General features: G+C 44.8%; 1 protein-coding gene across 4 annotated transcripts in view; it reads right to left on the bottom strand.

Annotated features, from left to right (window-relative positions):
• Positions 1–19,788, bottom strand: part of GFRA1 (GDNF family receptor alpha 1) — a 202,932-nt gene that overhangs the window by 26,528 nt on the left and 156,616 nt on the right. For all 4 annotated transcript variants that reach the window (XM_077877512.1, XM_077877510.1, XM_077877513.1 and 1 more), the window contains 3 exons: positions 7,907–8,016; positions 4,833–4,967; positions 907–1,088 (listed from right to left, as the gene is read on the bottom strand). In XM_077877512.1, the coding sequence (XP_077733638.1) occupies positions 907–1,088; positions 4,833–4,967; positions 7,907–8,016 (427 nt within the window). The remainder of the gene's footprint in view (positions 1–906; positions 1,089–4,832; positions 4,968–7,906; positions 8,017–19,788) is intronic.

Here is a 19,788-nt window from a genome sequence, read left to right as displayed (position 1 = left end):
CCGTAGGCTCCGGCAAAAGTGTTACTTCACCAAGCCCCAGTGTCCTCAAACGCAAGGAGGAGGCTAACAATAAAACTATCGCTCTCTCATAGCCGTCAGGAGGATAGCAGCCAAAGAGGTACAAACATATAAATATGTAATGTCTTGCTAAGTAGTTGAACACTCGTTACTATGAAAAAAAAAATCAATAAAAAGGCCGAATAAACACTGCTTTGACTAAAGGCAGGAAACCACTGTTAGCCTGCCATTGTGGTTCTGCCCTTGCAGATCTGGATTAGCCCCAAGGAAGTCTCTTGGCCATTCACACTTGCCTCTATACACACAAGAGGCTTTGGGAGGTAGCTCTGCATGGCTCCTCCTTCTCCAGAAAAGCATTTTCTTCTGCTTCAGGAAGAATGAAGCCATATGGGACTCTACATTGGAGTTAACATCTCAATAGCAACACTGTCTCTGGTTTATCTTCAGACAGAGTTAAATACCCTACGTTAAGTGTAAATGACAGTGATGGTGACCAACCCAAGAGTGCTTTCTAGTTCAATAGGCTGCTGCTTTGTAGAGAATGCAGAATAAGGATGATAGACAAATTAAAAACCAACTCAACTTGGCCACTCCACAAACAGAAGGCTTAAAGATTCATCTGCCCTGCCCCCTCATTTTACAGGTGAAGACGCCAAGGCCAGCCCCAGGTACCCTGACCAATGTCCTACTCCCAGCAAATGGGAGTCAGTTCCAGAGTTCATCCTTCTCTGTGGCACTTCACAATCTCCATTCATCATGGTTAAAATGCACTTTTAAGATTCAAACCCAACTCATCATTAGCCATTTATCTTTAAGTGCACTGAAGGAAACTGGTCTGTGTTGCCCTCATAAGTGAGCTCCAACAGGGAGTTCAGCTGCCGCTCTTACCTGCAAATTTGCACAAGGTGGTAAAACATGAGTGGGGATTTCGTTCTCAGACCCTGCTGGCCCCAGGGGCTTGTTCTTAGCCCGGAAGGCTGTGGTGGTGGTAGCAGTGGTGGTCTGAACTGGAAGGGCTGGCTGCCACACTGTCACATCAGAGCCATTGCCAAAGGCTTGAATTGCATTTTCTGCAGTAAAACAGGAGGAAATCCAATTTCAAAGTCAAGCAGCAAATGTAACAGACAGGATACATGAAGCCAGAGAGGCACACTAGAAATTCTGATTACAGTATTGGACTTCCCTGAACAAAACCCATCCATCCATCCACCCTACACATGCTGAGAGCCAGCCATTGGGTCAGGTGCTCAAAAATCAATTCATTCATTAAGCACCGAGATGGACACTTAGGTATGCTCAGAGCGCAACAAATATTGTTCCTATTTATGTACTAGGTGCTGAGCAAGATCCTTGCCCTGAGATATTCATCAGTCAAGCACCTCGAAACCCAGCCTCAAACCTATTTTGGGGGGATAGCAATCACTGTTCCATCTTCCAAGAATACCCTTGTTAAAATTCTATACTAAAAGTAAACTAGTTAGTGCTTTTTTTTTTTTAAAGTAACATATCCTTAGTTATGATGCAACTTGGTGGCATACAAACTAGTTTGGCAGGCAGTAAAATCAAACAGCAAAAAAATCTGACTCACCACCACAGAGCACCTTGCAACATGCTTTGAGCAGCCAGTATGAGCCAGGCACTGCTCAAAGTACAGATGCAACTGGTTTCTTTAAAAGAAAAAAAAATTACCCAAATCTCATCAATATATAGTGAAAATTTAAGTAAGATTATTTTTTCCCTTTCTGCTCCCAGTCTTCCAAACAAAATCTGCATAATTAGGTAGGAGCAGCCCTGCTTAAATGAAAAGTTTAAAATGTAAAACTTTAAAAGCTTATTACAATTTCATGGGATTAGATTGTTTTTATGGCAAGAGTAAATTGGTTGTGTGTTGTTCCCCTCCCCAAAATGAATTAAAAACAGTTTTTAATCAGGTCCTCAGGGAGTTGGCCTGGCTTTAGGAATTTTTTATTTCATATTCATTGTGTAAGAAATCAAACTCCTCCATTTGAGACCTGAATGTGCAAATTGTTAATATATGATTCTTAGCTGGCATTTTTCGATATACAAGACAGAATAATTTAAGCCTAATCTTCCTCTTAGAAGTGACATTTTGTTCTAAAATTATTATCCTTTAGGTTCAGCAAATTGGAAGCTTGTTTTCTAAAACTTTACATTTTTTAGGCTGTAAGAAACAGCTTCGAATTAATATAAATGCTTTTTATGCTCCTAGCCATGTTACATGGCTTAGCAGGTTGGGGGGATGCAGAGAAAGAGGTACACGGGGGCCTGGTTTCCTTGAATGACCCAGAACGACCACCACCACTAACCAAAGAACACTCCTTTCTCTTTCTTGTGAAGATAGGTAGATTCAGGAGATTCCTGCCATTTATGGGTCCTACCTTTGTTTTCAGGCGTGTTTGCCTTGCTACTTGGTCATTCGTTCACTCAGTGAGTACTCACTCATTTACTCAAATATCAATGGAACAGGTACTAGATGCCAGACACTGCTCTGTGCTGGACATGCAGCAGTGAACACTGATGACAGAAATGACAGTCAAAAGCCCCTGCCCTCATGGAGACCCCATGCCAACTGGGGAGGCAAGTAAAGTGAAATACAGAATACATTCGGTGATGAGAAATGCTTGAAGAAAATGAAGCAAGGGTGAGAGTAGAATGGGCAACTGGAGTTCAAATACAGTGGTCCAGGGAGGCGAAGGTGGCAGTAACTGGGACCTTACCTCTGTCTCCAGTTCATTCTTCTCTTTCTTCCCCTCCCCTTGGCTTAAAAAGAACTGTGTTTCCTCCAATAACCAGAAATAAGCAATCAGTTAAAGCTGTGTTTGTGATAGAGGAATCCGAGAGAGATCTGGCAGGAGAATTGACGGGCTACTGCATTTGGGTTGCAATCTACAAGTTTCAATTCCTTCTACTCTATAGAGCCTTCTACAAGAGAGTGAATCTACAGCACTGTGTCTTTGGTGTGCTGTGCCCCTTCTCATCAAAGTGTAAATGGAATGACTATGAATAATTCCGGCTGGCTTTGGTCCCTGCTGAAGACCAAATGTATTTATTTTTTACTGAAGAGTCATTAGCAAAAAAAGATGCCAGACTAGTCTCCCCTTCACCAAAATATTATTAAGCAGGGACACCTTGAATTTCTCCACAAGGGAGCAGTTTTCCAGCCAGTGTGACTATAATTTTTTCTCACACTGACCTATACTCTCACTGCTTTATCTTCATTAAAACTTTCATTCTGTCAGAAGACTATGCAGGATGATGTAGAAAAGAAGGATATATACACACTTTCCAGGTTTTTTTTTTTTTAAGGAAAGACCAAACAAGAGATCTGAGGTATAGTTCGGTGGGATGCCCAATGTCTTAACAAATGTCTCCATACTTCTGACTAGTTTTGTGGTGGTTCTCAATATCACTTAGGTGTTCAGAAGCTTGTGTTACTTTTAAGATGATTACAACATTTGGTTACAGCCATACTACTGAAGGACCGAGTAAGCAAATCATTTAGATTTGTCTTTTCAACAAAGGCAGCAATAAAGAGGTTTCAGAATACGTAACACCGAAAAGCTTTTCCATGTACACACAGTAAGTTATTAGCTAATTCTCTGGTAATCAGTCATTGTGTAGAGCAGAGCACCATGGAGAGTTGTCATGGCTCTTAGGGGGGTGGCTGAACCTTCATTCCTAGAAGCTTGCTCCAACATCTCTCACCAGGAAGTCCCACCTGGCCCCAGCGTTTGGCCATATGTTCTCCTCCAATGGGCCCTTTAATATCAGGCATGACACAAAGGCCCCTGCCTGCAAAAGAAGGCACTGGGGCTTCAGATCCATCTCTGGCATGGAGGGTCCAGGAGAATAACAACTGTTTACTCAACTGTGAAATGGAGATGCTCATACCTATATCTCCTAGGACCCTTGTGCCAATTACAGTAAATGAGATAATGTATATATTGCACTCCCTATAGAGTGAGTTGAAGGCACCCAATAAATTCATGATGCCTGCCACAAAATGAGAGTGAGGTACTCAAGCATCTCGGCTGGATCATCACCTCAAGCGTGCACATCTCAGTGGACAGAAGGGAGACCTGGCACAGGTCTGACGAATGCCCATTGTTCACACCTGTACATTCCTCTCTATCCCTCTCCCTTTGGGAAACATGTTTCCAAATTGCCTGAAGGCAACTGTAATAAAAACCAATACTATTTTCAAGCAGGAGCTCCCCCGCCGCCCTCCCGCCCCACCGGGTGCTCATCTCTCTCTCCCGAGATAACTGACATCCTGAGGCTCCTGGCTGCATCACCAGCTTATCCTACTCAAGAATTGTGGCTTCTCCTCTGAGCCAGCCCTGAACATCCAGGGGGCTATTGATGTTAATGTTCTAATTTTTCTCAGAGAGCCCTTGGAGGCTTACCCCTGTCTAATTTGTCTGAGCTTCTCACGCTGTATATTGCGCCCAGGTTTTAAGAACCTTTGGAACAGACTTTGCACTGGTTGCCAAGATCAAAATTTGATCTGTGGGTAGTAGTGTTCTATCCGACATAATGTACCCTCCATTGTTTGAATCTCTTGCTCTCTTAGGCCTTTGGATTCCCGGACTTGGCAGCACCCACTTGCTCTGTTCCCTGCTGCATTGCATAGTATGGCCAAGAGATGCTGGATTCACCACCAGCGAGCAGGAAAAAAGCAACAGAGAGAGAAAGAGAGAAGAGGCAGACACAAGAAACATTGGAGGTACAGCTTGAACACAGAGAGGAGAGCATGTCTGTGTGTTTGCTTCCTTTTTCTTTTTAAAACTCACTAAGACAAGTATTGTCCTTGAAGAAATTCAAAAATTTCAAGCACTCTTCTAGATCGTTCCCACTGTTGCTGCAGTCACACCACGGGGCCACGCTGAGGCTACTGGAGTCTATGTAGTTGGGGGTCATGACTGTACCTAAAAAAGGAAAAACAAGGCATCTTGTTCTTATGTGACAGTACAGACTTTTCTATAGCCTAAAAAGAGACAAACGCTCCTCTGATGGTGGATGCGCCACGGATAATTACAAACACTGTGTTTGCTGAGTGGGAAATTATGTTAAACAGTTCATTTTCTTGGCAATTTATCTTGAGCACAAAAAATAATTTACACATTTACTTTAAAAATTATAACAGAACTCCTTGAGCTGCACTTAGGGTATTTTTTTTCCTGCACAAATGGTATGGATGTTACGGAGTAGGAGAGAATTAACTTAGAATGCATGAGTTGCCAAATCCCTTGCATTTTCTTGAAAATGTCATTAATCTTCATAAATAGATAGAACTGGTTTTACATATCTTAAAAATCCTTTTAGGACTTTGTATGCACTTCCCTCAGAAGCAAATGGCTCCTTCAAAGTAACACAGGGAAGCTTAGAAGCTATCCTTTGGGTTACCCCACATCCGGAACATATATAACGAGGCCTCTGCTCACCAGACTCTCAACTGATTTAAATAAAGTCTTCCAAGTTGCGAAGGAATTGGAAATAAACAGTGGAAATTCTCTATGCTGATGGCTTTTAGAGTATTGTCTCAATAGTCCTCAAAAGTCCTCAAAGAATTACTGGGTGGTCTTTCTTGCCTACATCTTCCTATATTCATGGTTTTTCTGATGAGCTCTGTGCTGGTGTAAATAAACAATGCATTTATACTTAATACAACTCAAATGTCTTCTCCTGGGTGGCTCACACCAGGCGATGCCTATTCATGCCAAGAAGCCTTCTGTTTTTCTGTATTTTATGGACCTAAGAAGTAATAGGCGGTCAGTGAGCCATAGGATATATTTGGTTCATAAACAGAAAGAAAAATTCTTTGTAAGCTCTTCTGGGTCAAGGACATATCTTTTTTGCCCTACATTCCTTACCAGTTTGAGTACATTATCTCCCATTATACCTCGGGATGGGAACTTTGACCCACAGCAGACAGTGAGCACCTAACTTTGGAGGAGAAAGGAAAAGACATCCAAAACCCTAAGCCAAGAGGTTAAAATGTGTATCTACTAGGCAGCTACTGAATGCTGGGCACCATGATGGATCCCTGACATGTGGAAGAAGGAGGCACAAGCTTTGTCCTGAAAGACATTAGAACCCAATGACCAGGGATCCCTGGGTGGCGCAGCGGTTTGGCGCCTGCCTTTGGCCCAGGGCGTGATCCTGGAGACCCGGGATCAAATCCCACATCGGGCTCCCGGTGCATGGAGCCTGCTTCTCCCTCTGCCTGTGTCTCTGCCTCTCTCTCTCTCTCTCTCTGTAACTATCATAAATAAATAAAATAAAAAAAAAAAATTAAAAAAAAAAAATAAAAAAAAAATAAAAAAAAAAAAAAGAACCCAATGACCAGTGTGAAGGGGAAGATCCAGACCCAAGAGGAAAATAAATTTTGGTCTGTAAAATGCATTGCTTCAACGATTTCATTCCATTACGTGATGAGTGTTTCATCATCCTAGGCATGTGATGGTTTGCCAAGCCAGAAATCCCTGGCAGCACTCTGCCTTGGCCACTCATGGAGGATTTAATGAGCACATATGCCTGGAAGGATATGGACTAAGGTGTTAATAGTATTTACATCTGGGTGTAGAGTTGTAGAGCCTTCCTACTGTCTCCTTTGGGTTTTTCTGTATTTTTTTTTAACTTTTTATAATGAGCATGGCTTAATTATTTCCATTGTTCCTGTAATTCCACAGTTGATAAGTAACCCCTACTAGAGACCAACTTAAGAAAGCAAAGAGTGAATGCAAACTTGGAATACTGACTCAAGGAAGATACACCCATTGGGATATATCCACAAAAATGGTAAACGATACTGGTAAAAGATTTTGCCCAAGAGACCTTTCAACCACGGGGATGAGTGTACAGGGCCCTGTAATATCCCTGCATTATGTGCCATAGTTGACTTTCCTGAAAGCTCTTGCTGAAGACACTCTAGTGACAAAATGATTTAGTCTGTGCTGTCATTCTTGGTGGGAAGTTCTTTCTGCCTGGTGACTTGTGCGACTGTGGCAGGAACACACACCCTGGCTGAGCCATCCACTTCTGACAAGGGTGATTTCCCTCAGCCCTCCACAGCCTTCACTACATGTTTGTCTTCACACGTCAACCGTGACAGAGCCCCGCCACCAAGGCTTCTTCAGGCCCTGGGACCTGGAACACCTGCCTTTCTTCCCGCCTGCCCCTTTTATCCATGGACACAGATCTGCCTCTTTTGAATCTCCTAACTCATTGGCACCCTGGCAACTGCACTGTTGCCTCAGATGTAGAGAACCTGGTTCTTCTAAAGCCTCAGCTCTTGAGAGGCAATAACATTGTTTCTGCTATGTCTGTTCTCAGGGAAAAATTTTAGGCTAAATCACCCCCTGCACACCAGGATCTGAATTACCAAGAATATTAATGGTGAGAAGGACTCCGGTGGTTAGAGGTTTTATTTCCATTTCTGGGGAACAGCCTTTTTTTATTTCCCCAGACGGAATGACTTCCAAGTTCCTTAATTCAATGAGCTCGGGTTGACTTGCTACCCTCTCTCACAATCATGCTTCTTTCCTACTGTTGTTCTGTGTGGTCAGATCTCCACCCGGGATGCTTCCCAGGTGCTCATGCTTGTGGTCTGCCTGTGATACTGTGATACTACTACTGTGATCCTCCTCTTCCTGCCTCTGCCTCCGCACATCCATGATCCTCGTACCCCCCACCCCCCCGCTTTTTTAACAGGGGAGTCCTACAGGGCTTAACATCAAAACTCCAGCACAGAGGGTTCCTGGGGGATTTTTTTCCTTTCACAGATAGTGGCAGGCTACAATGGAAAAAGGTCTGTGAGTATTTGTAAACCAGATTTCTCTCCCGTCCCGCTTCTCTCCAATCTTACCAATAAGCCCTGAGTAGGCGAGGAGGCAGTCAGCATAGTTTTCCTTTAGACAGCTGCTGGCAGACCTTGACTCAGGTTGGCAGTTGGTAAAAAAATCCGCAAGGCGAGATCTGCAACGGGAAGAAAGGGCAGGTGGTGTGCGTTCAAATACCCTAAACTTCTGGACAAATGGCAACTTTTCTTTGTTCCTTTGTTGATAGGCCTTTTTCCACACCAGAAAATATAGGAAGTATGAACTCTTAGGATGTTAGCATCGTCTCTTCTACAACCCACCCCCCACTACTGTCCTCTCTCTCCTGCAGCCCTGGCCCACCTGTGTGTCTGCTTATTTGCAGAGAAGTCTTCAGAGCCTATAACTGTAGAAATCGAGATGCTTTGAAGTTTCCATTCAATATTTATTTCTGACAGACTTATTTGCATCCTTAGGAAATATGCTTCTCTCCACACTCACCAGAGATCCACACTGGGAAAATATTTACTTTATACAGAAACATGTCCCTGGCATCAAAATAGGATCCTACAGCCCATCTGCTCCCGTAATTCCTGCTGGCTTTAAAAATACGTGAATTTGTCTTGTAAGTTATCTCTCATTCACCAGCCCAGGGGACAGAGATTGATTCCAGCCAAGTGACACTGAGAAGGAGCTCCCTCTCCAGACCGAGGGGAAAGGCAGGAGGGACAGGTGATGCTCAAGCTCACTCTGGGCACTATTTCACCTTATGACTAGGCCTTCCATTGGAGGTGGTGCTTGGAGGCGCTGATCAGCTGCTGACTCTGTCTGCACTTTGGGGACCAGCCCTGGGGGCGGGGCAGTCCACCAGGAAGCCCTGAGTGGTGGTGGTGAAACTGCAGACACCCAGAGGTGGAGAGGGGCCACAGCCACGCCGGGCTGGGGAGGAAGAGGGCTCTTTGTGGCCAACTGGCTGTTTTTCAATCTGAAGAGGACATTGTTGGAGAAATCCTGAATGAGAGCGGGGCCACCTCTGAGGTCATCTCAGCAGACAACAGCTCTGCTTCTGAGTGAAGAACACAATGGACTTCAAGAGAATTTAAATTATCCAGCAATTATGGCAGACAATGGACAGTTGTCTCAGCCTTTTTCTCTTCAGCTTACCCAAATTGGCAGCCTGTTTTTACTTCCTTCCACCCAAGAAAATGTGTTTACTTAGCATGCTTTAGGTTACGAGCTTGCTTGTGTGGTGGGGCAGAGCAAGGTAGCGTGTGTGGAGATCACAGAGGTTTGTAAAAGGCCTGCAGGAAGCCCATTATGTGTCCCTTTACCACAATTGTAACTCGAAGGGAGTTAAAAGGCTTGATGAAATCGTCGGAGTTCAAGCACACTGCAAAGGCTGCAGGGTGTTTGTGAGGGACTGGTCTCTCCTTGAACCCTTTTAACCAGGGGTATCTGAGCCTCCCTCTCTGTGCCGATCTGGACACCCTTATGTGTGTGCATCACTGTCCGTCCCCAGGGCAGATGCTGGAGCTCGGCTTTATTTTCTTTGCACGGCACCTGACAGCCTCAGAGAGGTCCCTTCCTACCGCTTCCCAAGCAGGGCCATGTGGCTTGGCAAAATCCTCCAAATGAGACTCGTGCGTGTGCCTCTGTGCACCTGGATCTCCCACAGCCTAAGCCTAGTCGGTGTTTTCTGACTCTAATTGAACATACTGAAGGGCATAAAACCTGGCCATTTTCTGTAGCCTGGTTGGAGGATTTATGTTTCCAAAGGAAATCCCTAAAGGTGGCTCAGGCTTACTCAACTGGCTCCAATGGCAGCGGAGCTTGGAACAAGTGTTAATTTCAGAAGAATTTTCCCGGTCGTGAAAGTTAATGATCTAGTGCTGTTGGGCTTCTAACTTTGCAAAGGCCAACCGTGGTCCAGGCAGCTGGGTTCCAGTTCTGCACACAACCTGAGCAGCTCCCCGACCTGGCAGCCCTGCACTCCCAGCCTGTCCCCCGGAGATGGACAAAAGGTCGCTTTGTCTCCAAGTCCCTGTTTCTTGTAGTCTCTCAAGCAGGCTATTAACTGAACGGCGCTGTGGTGCGGATTACTATCCTTCAGTGCGAGGCTAATGCCACCAGACTCATTTTGCTTAACAACCTCAGAATTGACTCACAATTGGACTTTGGAATGAAAGGCTAATTGAGTCAGTCTGCTGCAGAGAGTATAATCCTGATTGGGAGGATAAAACCAGATACACTGCTCTGAGCAGAACTCCAGACAGGCTGGTTTGCAAGAGAAGATTGTCAGCTCAGATCCCGGTCCTAAGATGCACACAGCCAGTGGACACAAAGAGTTTCGAAATAATGCTGAGCACATGGGGCATTGCCAAAACACTAACATTTGCATGTTTGTTTTTCCACATTTGACTCACCTCCCACTGACATTTCTACTTGGAGACAGGACAGTAACTTCAGAGCACTCACATTTTACAGATCGAAAAAGTGAAGTAGGACGAAGTTTACAGAGTGTGTGCTGGAACCAGCTCATTACCAGCTGCCTCGTCCATTTTCAGGGACTTTGCAAGTTGGTTAACATCATCGTGGTGACTTGAAAGTAACCTTGGTGAGAGTATTCATAGCAAGATGATCAGGTAACAGGACAAATCAGGGCTTGGTGTTGTTCTTGGATAACCAGCTGTGTTACTAGGTCTGGGTATAACCCCATTTAGGGGCCAGGATGATGTATTCAATCCTACTGATAAAACACAAGTCATGGCTTGGGAGTGAAGTCCCAGCCTTTCCAGTCTGGCTTCCTCTCCATACCCAGGCACCTTTGGACCAAATTAAATGGTGAAGGACCGTTTAATCTTCAGGCTTTAGGACCTCCCAAAGAAAAGAATAATCAGTTCTCAAACACCCCTTCCTTCCTAACATCTTCTCTTAAGGGACATGGTCCTCTGAAATCTCTATTTAAAGCAACATATTCAAATGGTCACATGTATCCAGAATAAAGCTGCTGAATTCTTGTGGGTTCCATAGTTCCATGGTCTGAATGATGTGTCAAGTGCCTGAGATGCAATGATAAATTCCCTGTCTCTGAACTCAAATAACGCATGGAGAGAAACAAGGAAAAAGTTCATCATAATACTGTGGCTAGTTCTTGATAAAAGGCAAAAAGGCTGCTGATAAAAATGATCGCTAACCTGAATGAAGTATCTTGACTTTATTTTTTTTTCCTAACAACTCTTAATAAGGTAGAGATGATTATTTTCTTACCTGAATTTCATAAAGGAAGAAATCACAGCTTAGCAAGTTAAGACTAGAGTAAAATAGTGAATAGTAGGAGCAGGATGTGACACCACACATTCTGATGCCGTAACTTAAGCTTTTAACCCTCCATGGCTACAGATGTTCATTTCAAAGAGGCCACGATTTGGGGACTGAGAATCACAGGATGGCTCGGGTCTGTCAGGCAAACCCTGTGGAGGGGGTATCCCAGGGAAGCATGAGGACTTTACATGCTCGGAGAACTCCCAGGGTAACGATAATGGAATGTCTGTATATGCCAGAGACTGATTTAAGGGCTTGACAAGTATGCACACTTAAGTTGTTTCTAGCTAATTCATTATGCAAAACACATTTAATTCTCACATCAATCCTTAGTAGGTGTTACTGTCAGCCCCATTTTGCAGATGAGGAAGCTGAGGCAAAGACAGTTTATTTAAGTGAATTCCCTCCAGTTTGCAGAGCTCCCTGGTGGAGCTGGAGCACCACCACACTCAATCTGACTCCAGAGCTGGAAATCATTTGCAACCGCTACACTTAACGCATGCATCACCCAGAAAATTGTTGGTTGCTCACTGGGGATGGCTGAGCCACAGGATGCAAATGGTGAGTGACGGGTGATGATGCTGGCAAGGATGTGAAGAGCCTTGAATGACCTAAGAGTTTGGATCTTATCCCACAAAGCACTGGGAACCACTGAAAGTTTTTAAACAGAGAAGTAACATGATCAGATTTGCATATTAGGAAGAATTTTGAGTCTCTCAGTTGTCCGGCAAAGATTTGCTGGAAACCTACCCTGTGCCCTCACTGGTCTAGCAGCAGTGGGGAGGCAGGACACTGGCCAGTGGCGGGAGAGACAGTCACTTAGGAGACTGCAGCCAGTGGGGAGCAACTGGGGAGATCTCTGAAGGCCTAAAGGAATGGAAGAAAGGAGGACGCACCGAGGGGCAGGTTTCATTAGGAATAGAAGTCAAGACTATAGAAAGGAGGAGCAAAATCAAGGCGCAGACAGCTCAGCACATGGTGGTGCTGGGGGTAGGGGAGAACACAGGGGAGGACAGGCCTACAAGGAAGATGTGCTGTGCTCAATTCACCCACACCGTGGGATGCAAATGTCTTGCTGGTGGTTCCAGCCTAAGATCTTCACCTGTCCCGTTGCCAACCACGGCCCGAGAACCTGCTACCCAACCCCGCTGCCGCCCCCAGCATCCCAGGACAGCCTTGCTGCACATACTTCCCCTGCCCACCCTGGATTAAGAGTCGTGTTGTAACCTGTTTCACTGGCTCCCCTGCCTGGGCTGCACTGATCCAAACACAAAAGCTTAAATGTCCAGTGTGGGATTAACAAAGGAATTCCACAATTGGATTTCTTCTGGAGACATGAAATCTCCATGACTACAAGCAGTGATGAACCTGATTGTTTTTCTCTGAGTAAATGAAAAGGAAATGAATAGGCGCTAATGTAGAAATGTATCTCCCTCTGAAAGAAAATCCTCACCCTGAGAAAGGAGGAAGACACCGGTAAATGCCAAGTTAGCCTCAGGAAATCTGCTAAAGAGAAAACAGTGGTTTCTGCAGAAAGTATCATATAAAAGGGAGCATGCTGCTAACTGGAAATAGAAAAATGATTATAACGATAAAATCCAGGAGAGAGTCTTCTCAAACAGCAGATGGTCTTTTGACAGTGGGGGAAAATCATTTACCTACATTTTCTGAAGCATTTTTAGGAAAACAGTGTTATGGCAAATGGTTAAAAAAAAAAAAAAAAAAAAAAAAAAACATATGAGTAATGCCCAGTTTAACTCATCCTGGATCATCTTATTCTTTTAAATGTTTTTTTTTTTTTTTCCCCCAGGCTGAATCCCATCCTTGGACACAAGCCGTGTGGTTGGTGCAACTGAGGTCTGGACTAGGAATTGTGAGGTCTTGAATGAGGTCCAAGCTCTGGCACAGGCTACCCAGAACTCCCACAGATGTTGCCGAACCACTTAGCTCTCGGATTTCCCTTCCACTTCAGTAACACAATCTATGGGACACTTGAAGATACTTGGGAAAAAAAAGAACACTTGCTTTCAAAACGTTATTGTTGCTCTCACCCGTTTTGCCATTACTTAGTGTCTAGGCGTTGGGTTTCCTCTGAGCACAGGGACTCAGGCTTTTCTAGGGAAGCCTCTCATCTCACACACAAGAGAGCTAAAGGCCAAAAAAGTTAAGCTCCTGCTCTGAGTCACACAGTGGGTGGTGGCAGGCGGCAGGTGGAAGCCCTGCAAGGGGAAAAGGCAGGGGGTGCTGGACTTTAAGCTTCCAGGGATATCATTTAAGTCATCGAGTGTAGAACTGTTCCCCTCGCCTCCCCCCATTGGCCCAGAACTGCTCGTCAGAGCCTCCTCCCTAATGATGTTTCCCTGATTATATGGCCTCCATGGGCTCTAGGAATGGCATGTGGGGGAACAGCAGGGATCAAGGATGCAGACAAAATGCTTCATCTGAGGGCAGTGAGTCTACCCATGAATTACGCTTCCCTTTATTACGGGGCTTTTGGGGATGGCATCAGTGTCCAAGCAGAACCGCAGAACTTGACTGACCGGTAAAAACCCAGAACCTTGGGACAGGATCCCTTTATTCATCTGTTCATGTAAAAAATGACTAGCATTTTTTTCTGACCCCAGTGTGAACATCAGGGCTTTAAAGTCTCGGTTTTCAATGCAAGCCATTTCGTGTCTGAAGGTTTTCTTTGTTAGAGGAAACAAAGCATGTCAGGCCTCAGAGGGACCTGCACCTGTTTCCACTCCCAGCTCCACTTTTTTTTATGCTCTCACACCTTAGCAAACTAGTTCACTTCTCCAGCTCCCCATTTCTTCACCTGGAAAATGGGGCGAATGCCATCCACAGTGGCTTTACGTGGCTGCAGTGAGAACTCACTCACAGTTAAATAAAGCACCTCACCCAGAACCCAGAATACATGTTGCCCAATACATTTTTTTTCCCAATACATTTTTCACTTCCCATCCGTTCTCTTTTTTTGGCTCCCCAATTCCTGGTCCATTCCAACATTAAGCCCTTGCAGTAGAGAACCACAGCAAGCTAGACACAGGGAGATGCACATCCTAGCCTGTCTTCTGCTGGCCCTTGTATCACATACTTAGTCTACATCTGTGTAGCGACTCTGACCAAAACAAATTTGAGAAGTCTGAAGCCAGGAATCCTGTGGTGTTACTTAATACTTCTCTGTCATATGAGCTCATAGAATAAAGGCATTTTAAGAAAAGCTACTTTTCCCCCTGGGGTTGAGGGGGAAATACATATTTTTTAAATGACTAAATATCAGAGAGTTTGTTAAGACTGCTAATCTCTTATGCAGAATAAAAATAATTTGAAAAACATGCTGCTAATATTAGAGCCGGGATGACAAAGCAAGAGTTCTGGAATGGTGATTTTCTGGTACGATGACACAAAACAGATTTTTCTCATTCTGTATTTAGAAAGTTACCTTAGCCCTTCTTCCCCAGCAGCCCATAGGAGAGCACATCTGGAAAGCATCCTCTCACTAATCAGAGCCTATATTAACGACATTTTGCAGAGGGGTTTTCTTGCCTTGCTCTTCCCCACTTTGTGCTGTACACATGGGTCTGCTAGAGCAAAAGCCCAGCATGTTGTCTGGGGGACAGGCTGCAGAGCTGGAGGGCTCAGGCCACCCTTCAGAGAGCCAGGGTCTTCCCTGGGCCAGAGAGTGACTGTGGCTATTCTGGAGCAAAAGACTTGGAGCAAGTTCACACACCGGGACACAAATACCCAAAGCTCTGCACATCTAGAGCTTCTCAGCCCCTTCTCAAACCCCTCAGGAGTGTGTTTGCACTCCTGGTGGGATGATTAAAGCCTCAGCCAATTAATGCACTTCTCACTGACTTAGCCAAACTGCAGCCCCACGTTTTTGGGAGAGAGTACTAGGAGGTCCAAGAAGCCTTCCCAAATGCCTCTGTTTCCTGGGACAGTACGGTCCCTGTGGCCAAGCAGAGATTTGGCCTGTTCCTCCCAAATCCCTGCTCACCTTCATCCCGATACTTGGGAGGCCACAACCCATTTAACCCATGCCCCTCTTATCACTCACCCTGGAGAACCCTGGTCACAGTGGCTTATCCAGCTCCCCAATAACTCCTGGCCCAGCATGAGGGTCCCAGGAGGCTACAGTCACTGCCTTCTGGGCTTGAGCCACAGTGCTGTGACCAAGTCCCACTGAAGAAGGGCTTTAGGAAATGCAGATGGAGTCACACATGGTTTTAATCCATGTGTCCTGCTTGGGGTGTCTCTCCAGGGTGAGGGTTCAGTGTAACATGCCACAGGGCAGAGGTGCAATGTTTCCTTAGCCTTTTCTATTACATCAAGCAGCAGCAGCAGCCCCCTGAAGGGCGTCCAGGTCGGCATCTGATCCATCTGGGCATCCCTCATGAAGCCACCTTGCATAAGCACTGACAGCTGTCAATCAACAGCTGCAGAGTGGCTGACAGTGGCTGACAGCTAATCTCTACGTGGCAAATTTGAAAAGCAAGCTATGGCAGTTGGCAAGGGAATCCATTCCAATGGTGAAGGGGCTCTTGGCAGCCTGGGATCAGATGCCCCAGAGCTGCCCTCCAGCCAGGACTCCTCCCTTCACGGCCCTCACCAATCTCTCTACTGCACACACCGATGGTCACAGGATAAGCAGCCTCTAAGTCATAATAGGGCACAGAAACCCTGCAAACAGTCCTAAGCTACACTGCCAAGTCAAATAAAGTTGTTCTGTATTATCCATGCTACGAAACGTCCTTCAGTGCAGAAAACTTAGCTTTGACACTACTTGTTTTTTTATGGGAAGAAATTGAGGGAAAAAATAAATTTGAGGTTTTCTGGGTGATTAAATTATCATAAAGCTTTCAGATATCCAATAGCTGTCTGTGACAAATAAGCTTTTTAAGAGTCAAGCTTATCCAATAGGTCTTTTGTATTTCTGCAGGGAAACTTTAGTAATCATTTTTTTGACTTTTGGCCACGAGGAAAAACAGAAATCTAGACGCTCAACCAATCTTTCACCAGTAGAACCATACCTTGAAACTCTAGACCAACAGTGTGAATTCACTTTGTAAAATTCTGCAGGCACTTCCATCTTCAGGAGTGAATTACAGCAGTCACCTTACATTCTTCCAGGGATCTAAGAAGCTCCAAGTCAACTGCTTAGGAACCCTGGGGCAGCAAAGTTCAGCTACCCTGGTTTCACTGAATTATTTATGTCCGCTCTCACTTCAGAAAGATTTTTGAGATGCATTCAGATGTAGCTTTGATGCAACAGCATAAATGTAAAAATGAGTGAAGGTATTTGGGGCCGTTGAAAGATCAGATAGAGGCAGCGGTACAGCTACTACAAAATGCACATATACCCTTGGCTAGATGAAAGCTACGTATTTGGCTCTGTACTTTCTAGCAAGGAGCAGGACTAAACTAGTTCTACGATTCATGATCTAGCAAAAATTACAAACGTAGCTCAGCAGAAACACTACAGTTGGCAGAATAAGATGTCTACACTCTACCCTCATCAGCTCTGGAGCTGTGGACTATGTTACCTGACATGGTGAAAAGGACTTTGAATGTGAGATTATAGTCTTAGATCTTGAGGCGAGCAGAGCGTCCTGGATCATGCAGGTGGGCTCAATGTAATCACAGGATCTTTAAAACAGGAAGAAGGCAGATGAGAGGATCAGATGCCACGTGCAAAAGACTGAATCAGGTTTTGCTGATTATGTGGGGGCAGGGACCAGGAACCAAGAAATGTGTGTGGGCCAAAAGTCAAGGACATGGATTCACCCCTAGAGCCTCCAAAAGGAACTCAGTCCTGCGGGTGCTTAGATTTCAGCCCCATGAGATCTGTGTATGACTTCTGGTCATTCTGGAAATATAAGAGTATAAATTTGTGTTAAAGCCACCATGTTTGCAGTCATCTACCACAACAGCAAAAGAAAACTCAAACACTACTAAAAATCAGCATACAGTAGAGGTTTTGAACGTAGAATTTAAAAATGGACCAGGATTTCAATTGCAATTCAGCCACTTGCTAAAACATGGGATTTGGGGCAAGCACCTTAGCATCTCTGAAGCTTGATTTACTCTAGTTGGATGCTAGTAAGTCCTTCAAAGTGCTCCTGGAGGACCAGTGTGCCAGGCACCTAGCACCTGTGTATGACCTCCAGATTCCTAGATGACAGGACTCGTCAGCCCTGTGTCTTCTGTTTTGCTCTGGACCAGCCCTGGAGGTCCTCTCTGATCCTGAGACCTCTATGAAGCCTTAGGGTAGAGACAGTCAAACTGATACCTTTCTTAGAACTCTTCTGCTAATAATTTGGTGTATGAAATGCTTTGTCTTGAGATCACTAATCCATCTGTCCAAGGTCTATATGTGCTCAATACCCTCATGATTAACATCAGGCTTAATCCTACCATTATGACCAAAGAGCAATGTCTTGGAGTCCTTCACATCTTCTAGCAGATAAATGTGTTTTATAGGCCAATGGAATCACACTCCCAGAAACAAGTCAAGGCAATTCCACAGGTCACTACATGTGGTCCCCATATGTGGCCCTCTGCTGAGCCGGCTAGCATCAAGCCTGTAGCAATTTAAGGAGGGGCCGCTGTCTGTCCCTTCAGAAAGAAGTGTTGCATCATGATGTTTGTAGCTAGAGAAACTAAACTCTAATTACTTCAGAGAAACACAGGTAAATTCTAGAAATTATCCCAAATGCTGCCTGGCCTCCTTCAGTCAATTCAGTCAAACCTTGCTTCTTTGGGGATTCCCAGAAGATGAGAAATTGAAATTACACAGGTTCTCTTGACTTTAATAATTTGCAAAATTCCTCCCTTTGCCCTTACCCCCAAAGGACAAGCGCTAAATACCTCTGTGGTACCTGAGCCCCAAGCTTCAAGCTCTGCTCAGCAGAATGTTAATTTACCTTCCACACATTAAAGGAGCCTAGCTTCTGCTTGCCCGGAGAGGGGGTGGGGAAAGAACGTAAACAGATGTCTGAATGGCTAACAGCCTACACTTGCACAAACAGACTTTAAGCAGAAACATATGAAAATAAGATTTCCTATTAATCTTTAATAGGGTTGCAGACTTCCTAAGGAAAATTATGTTCAATAGTAAATATACACTAGGTCGTTTCTCTTCTAGGCAAGTTGTTTTAAGGTCAACAGAGACTTTGAGCTCAGCAAACAACTAGTCCCTAATATCTTCTTCCCTGGATGGGCCAATGCTCAGGAGACAGGGAACTGTGGTGTTATACGTCAAAAGAATAAATCACTTATTCCACTGCTATCAGATAATTCCCCTTTTTTCAGAATATCCACAACTCTCCTTGGTTATCCATTCTCACATTGAATATCCTCTTGTCAGCAGTGTGCTCTGCCCCCACAGTCCCGGCCCCATTTTCTATATTTTTCTCTAAAGCTCTCAGCCCAGTTTAAAACAACACTTCTAAAAAAATAAATAAATAAAAAATAAAAAATAAATACAACAACACTTCTGGGATCCCCAGGTGGCTCAGCGGTTTAGCGCCTGCCTTTGGCCCAGGGCCTGATCCTGGAGACCTGGGATCGAGTCCCATGTCAGGCTCCCGGCATGGAGCCTGCTTCTCCCTCCTCCTGTGTCTCTGCCTCTCTCTCTCTCTCTCTCTCTCTCTCTGTCTAACACAAATAAATACATTTAAAATAAAATAAAACAACACTTCTGCCCAACCAGGGGAGCTTAAGGCTTTTTGTGCTCTACTCTCAATGCTCCCAAGGTCTCCTGGGGGGCCTCCAGCCAAGCTCTGCCTACTGGCTCTGAGCCCCAAGGAGGGCGCTCACTTAGGCCTTCCTGCCCACATCTCTCCTACACTTCCTCACTTTGTTAATAGTCTCACCACCTCCACCATGAGAAGCTGAGCCCTTAGGCCTGTGTCTCACATAGAGTAGATATTTGGTAAATACGTCCTGAATGAATACGGGAATGAATGAATAAATGAATGAACCCAAGTGCCGCACACTATGGCTCTGATCACCTAGAGACTGATATTCATCATGGACATCTTGGTGTTCTGGTTTCAGTGCAGAACAGGAGAGGAGAAGCCTCAGCCCACATCTAACTTCTCCAGCACGGTACTAACAACAACTGCATTTACTCAGAGCCAGTCACTGTGTGAGATGCTTCGCCAGCCTGTGTCACTGAACACATAACAGCCCAACCGCCCGGGTCGGCCTTACTTTACAGTGGAGGACACCGAGGTCCAGAAAGGTCAATATCCAGCCAAAGTCATGGAGCTGGTAAGAGAGCCAAACTTTCAAAAGAAAACCACAGGTTCTCCAGTTCATCCTCACCCTCACAACACTGATAGGAGAATGAATATTCAACTTTTAAATTTTAGTTCTTGGACTTTTGCTGCCATTATGATGTGAATTGTGTGCTTGAGAGGCTGAAATCTGATTTAAGTGGATGTAAGTAATATTTACTAGGTCCAATAAAGTGTAATGACAGGAGGAGTGGGCATTCTTTTTGTTTAATAGTGCTTGCAGTCTAAAAACATTAAAACATAGTATCTGTTGTTACTGTTCAGTAAGGCTGAATGCAATCCCATGACACAGCTATGTGAAGAAG

This window comes from Canis aureus, chromosome 29 (genome assembly GCF_053574225.1).
Source record: "Canis aureus isolate CA01 chromosome 29, VMU_Caureus_v.1.0, whole genome shotgun sequence".
In the NCBI taxonomy this organism is placed as follows: Eukaryota; Metazoa; Chordata; class Mammalia; order Carnivora; family Canidae; genus Canis; species Canis aureus.
Note: the sequence above shows the minus strand (reverse complement) of the source record. Positions and strands in the feature narration are given on the sequence as shown.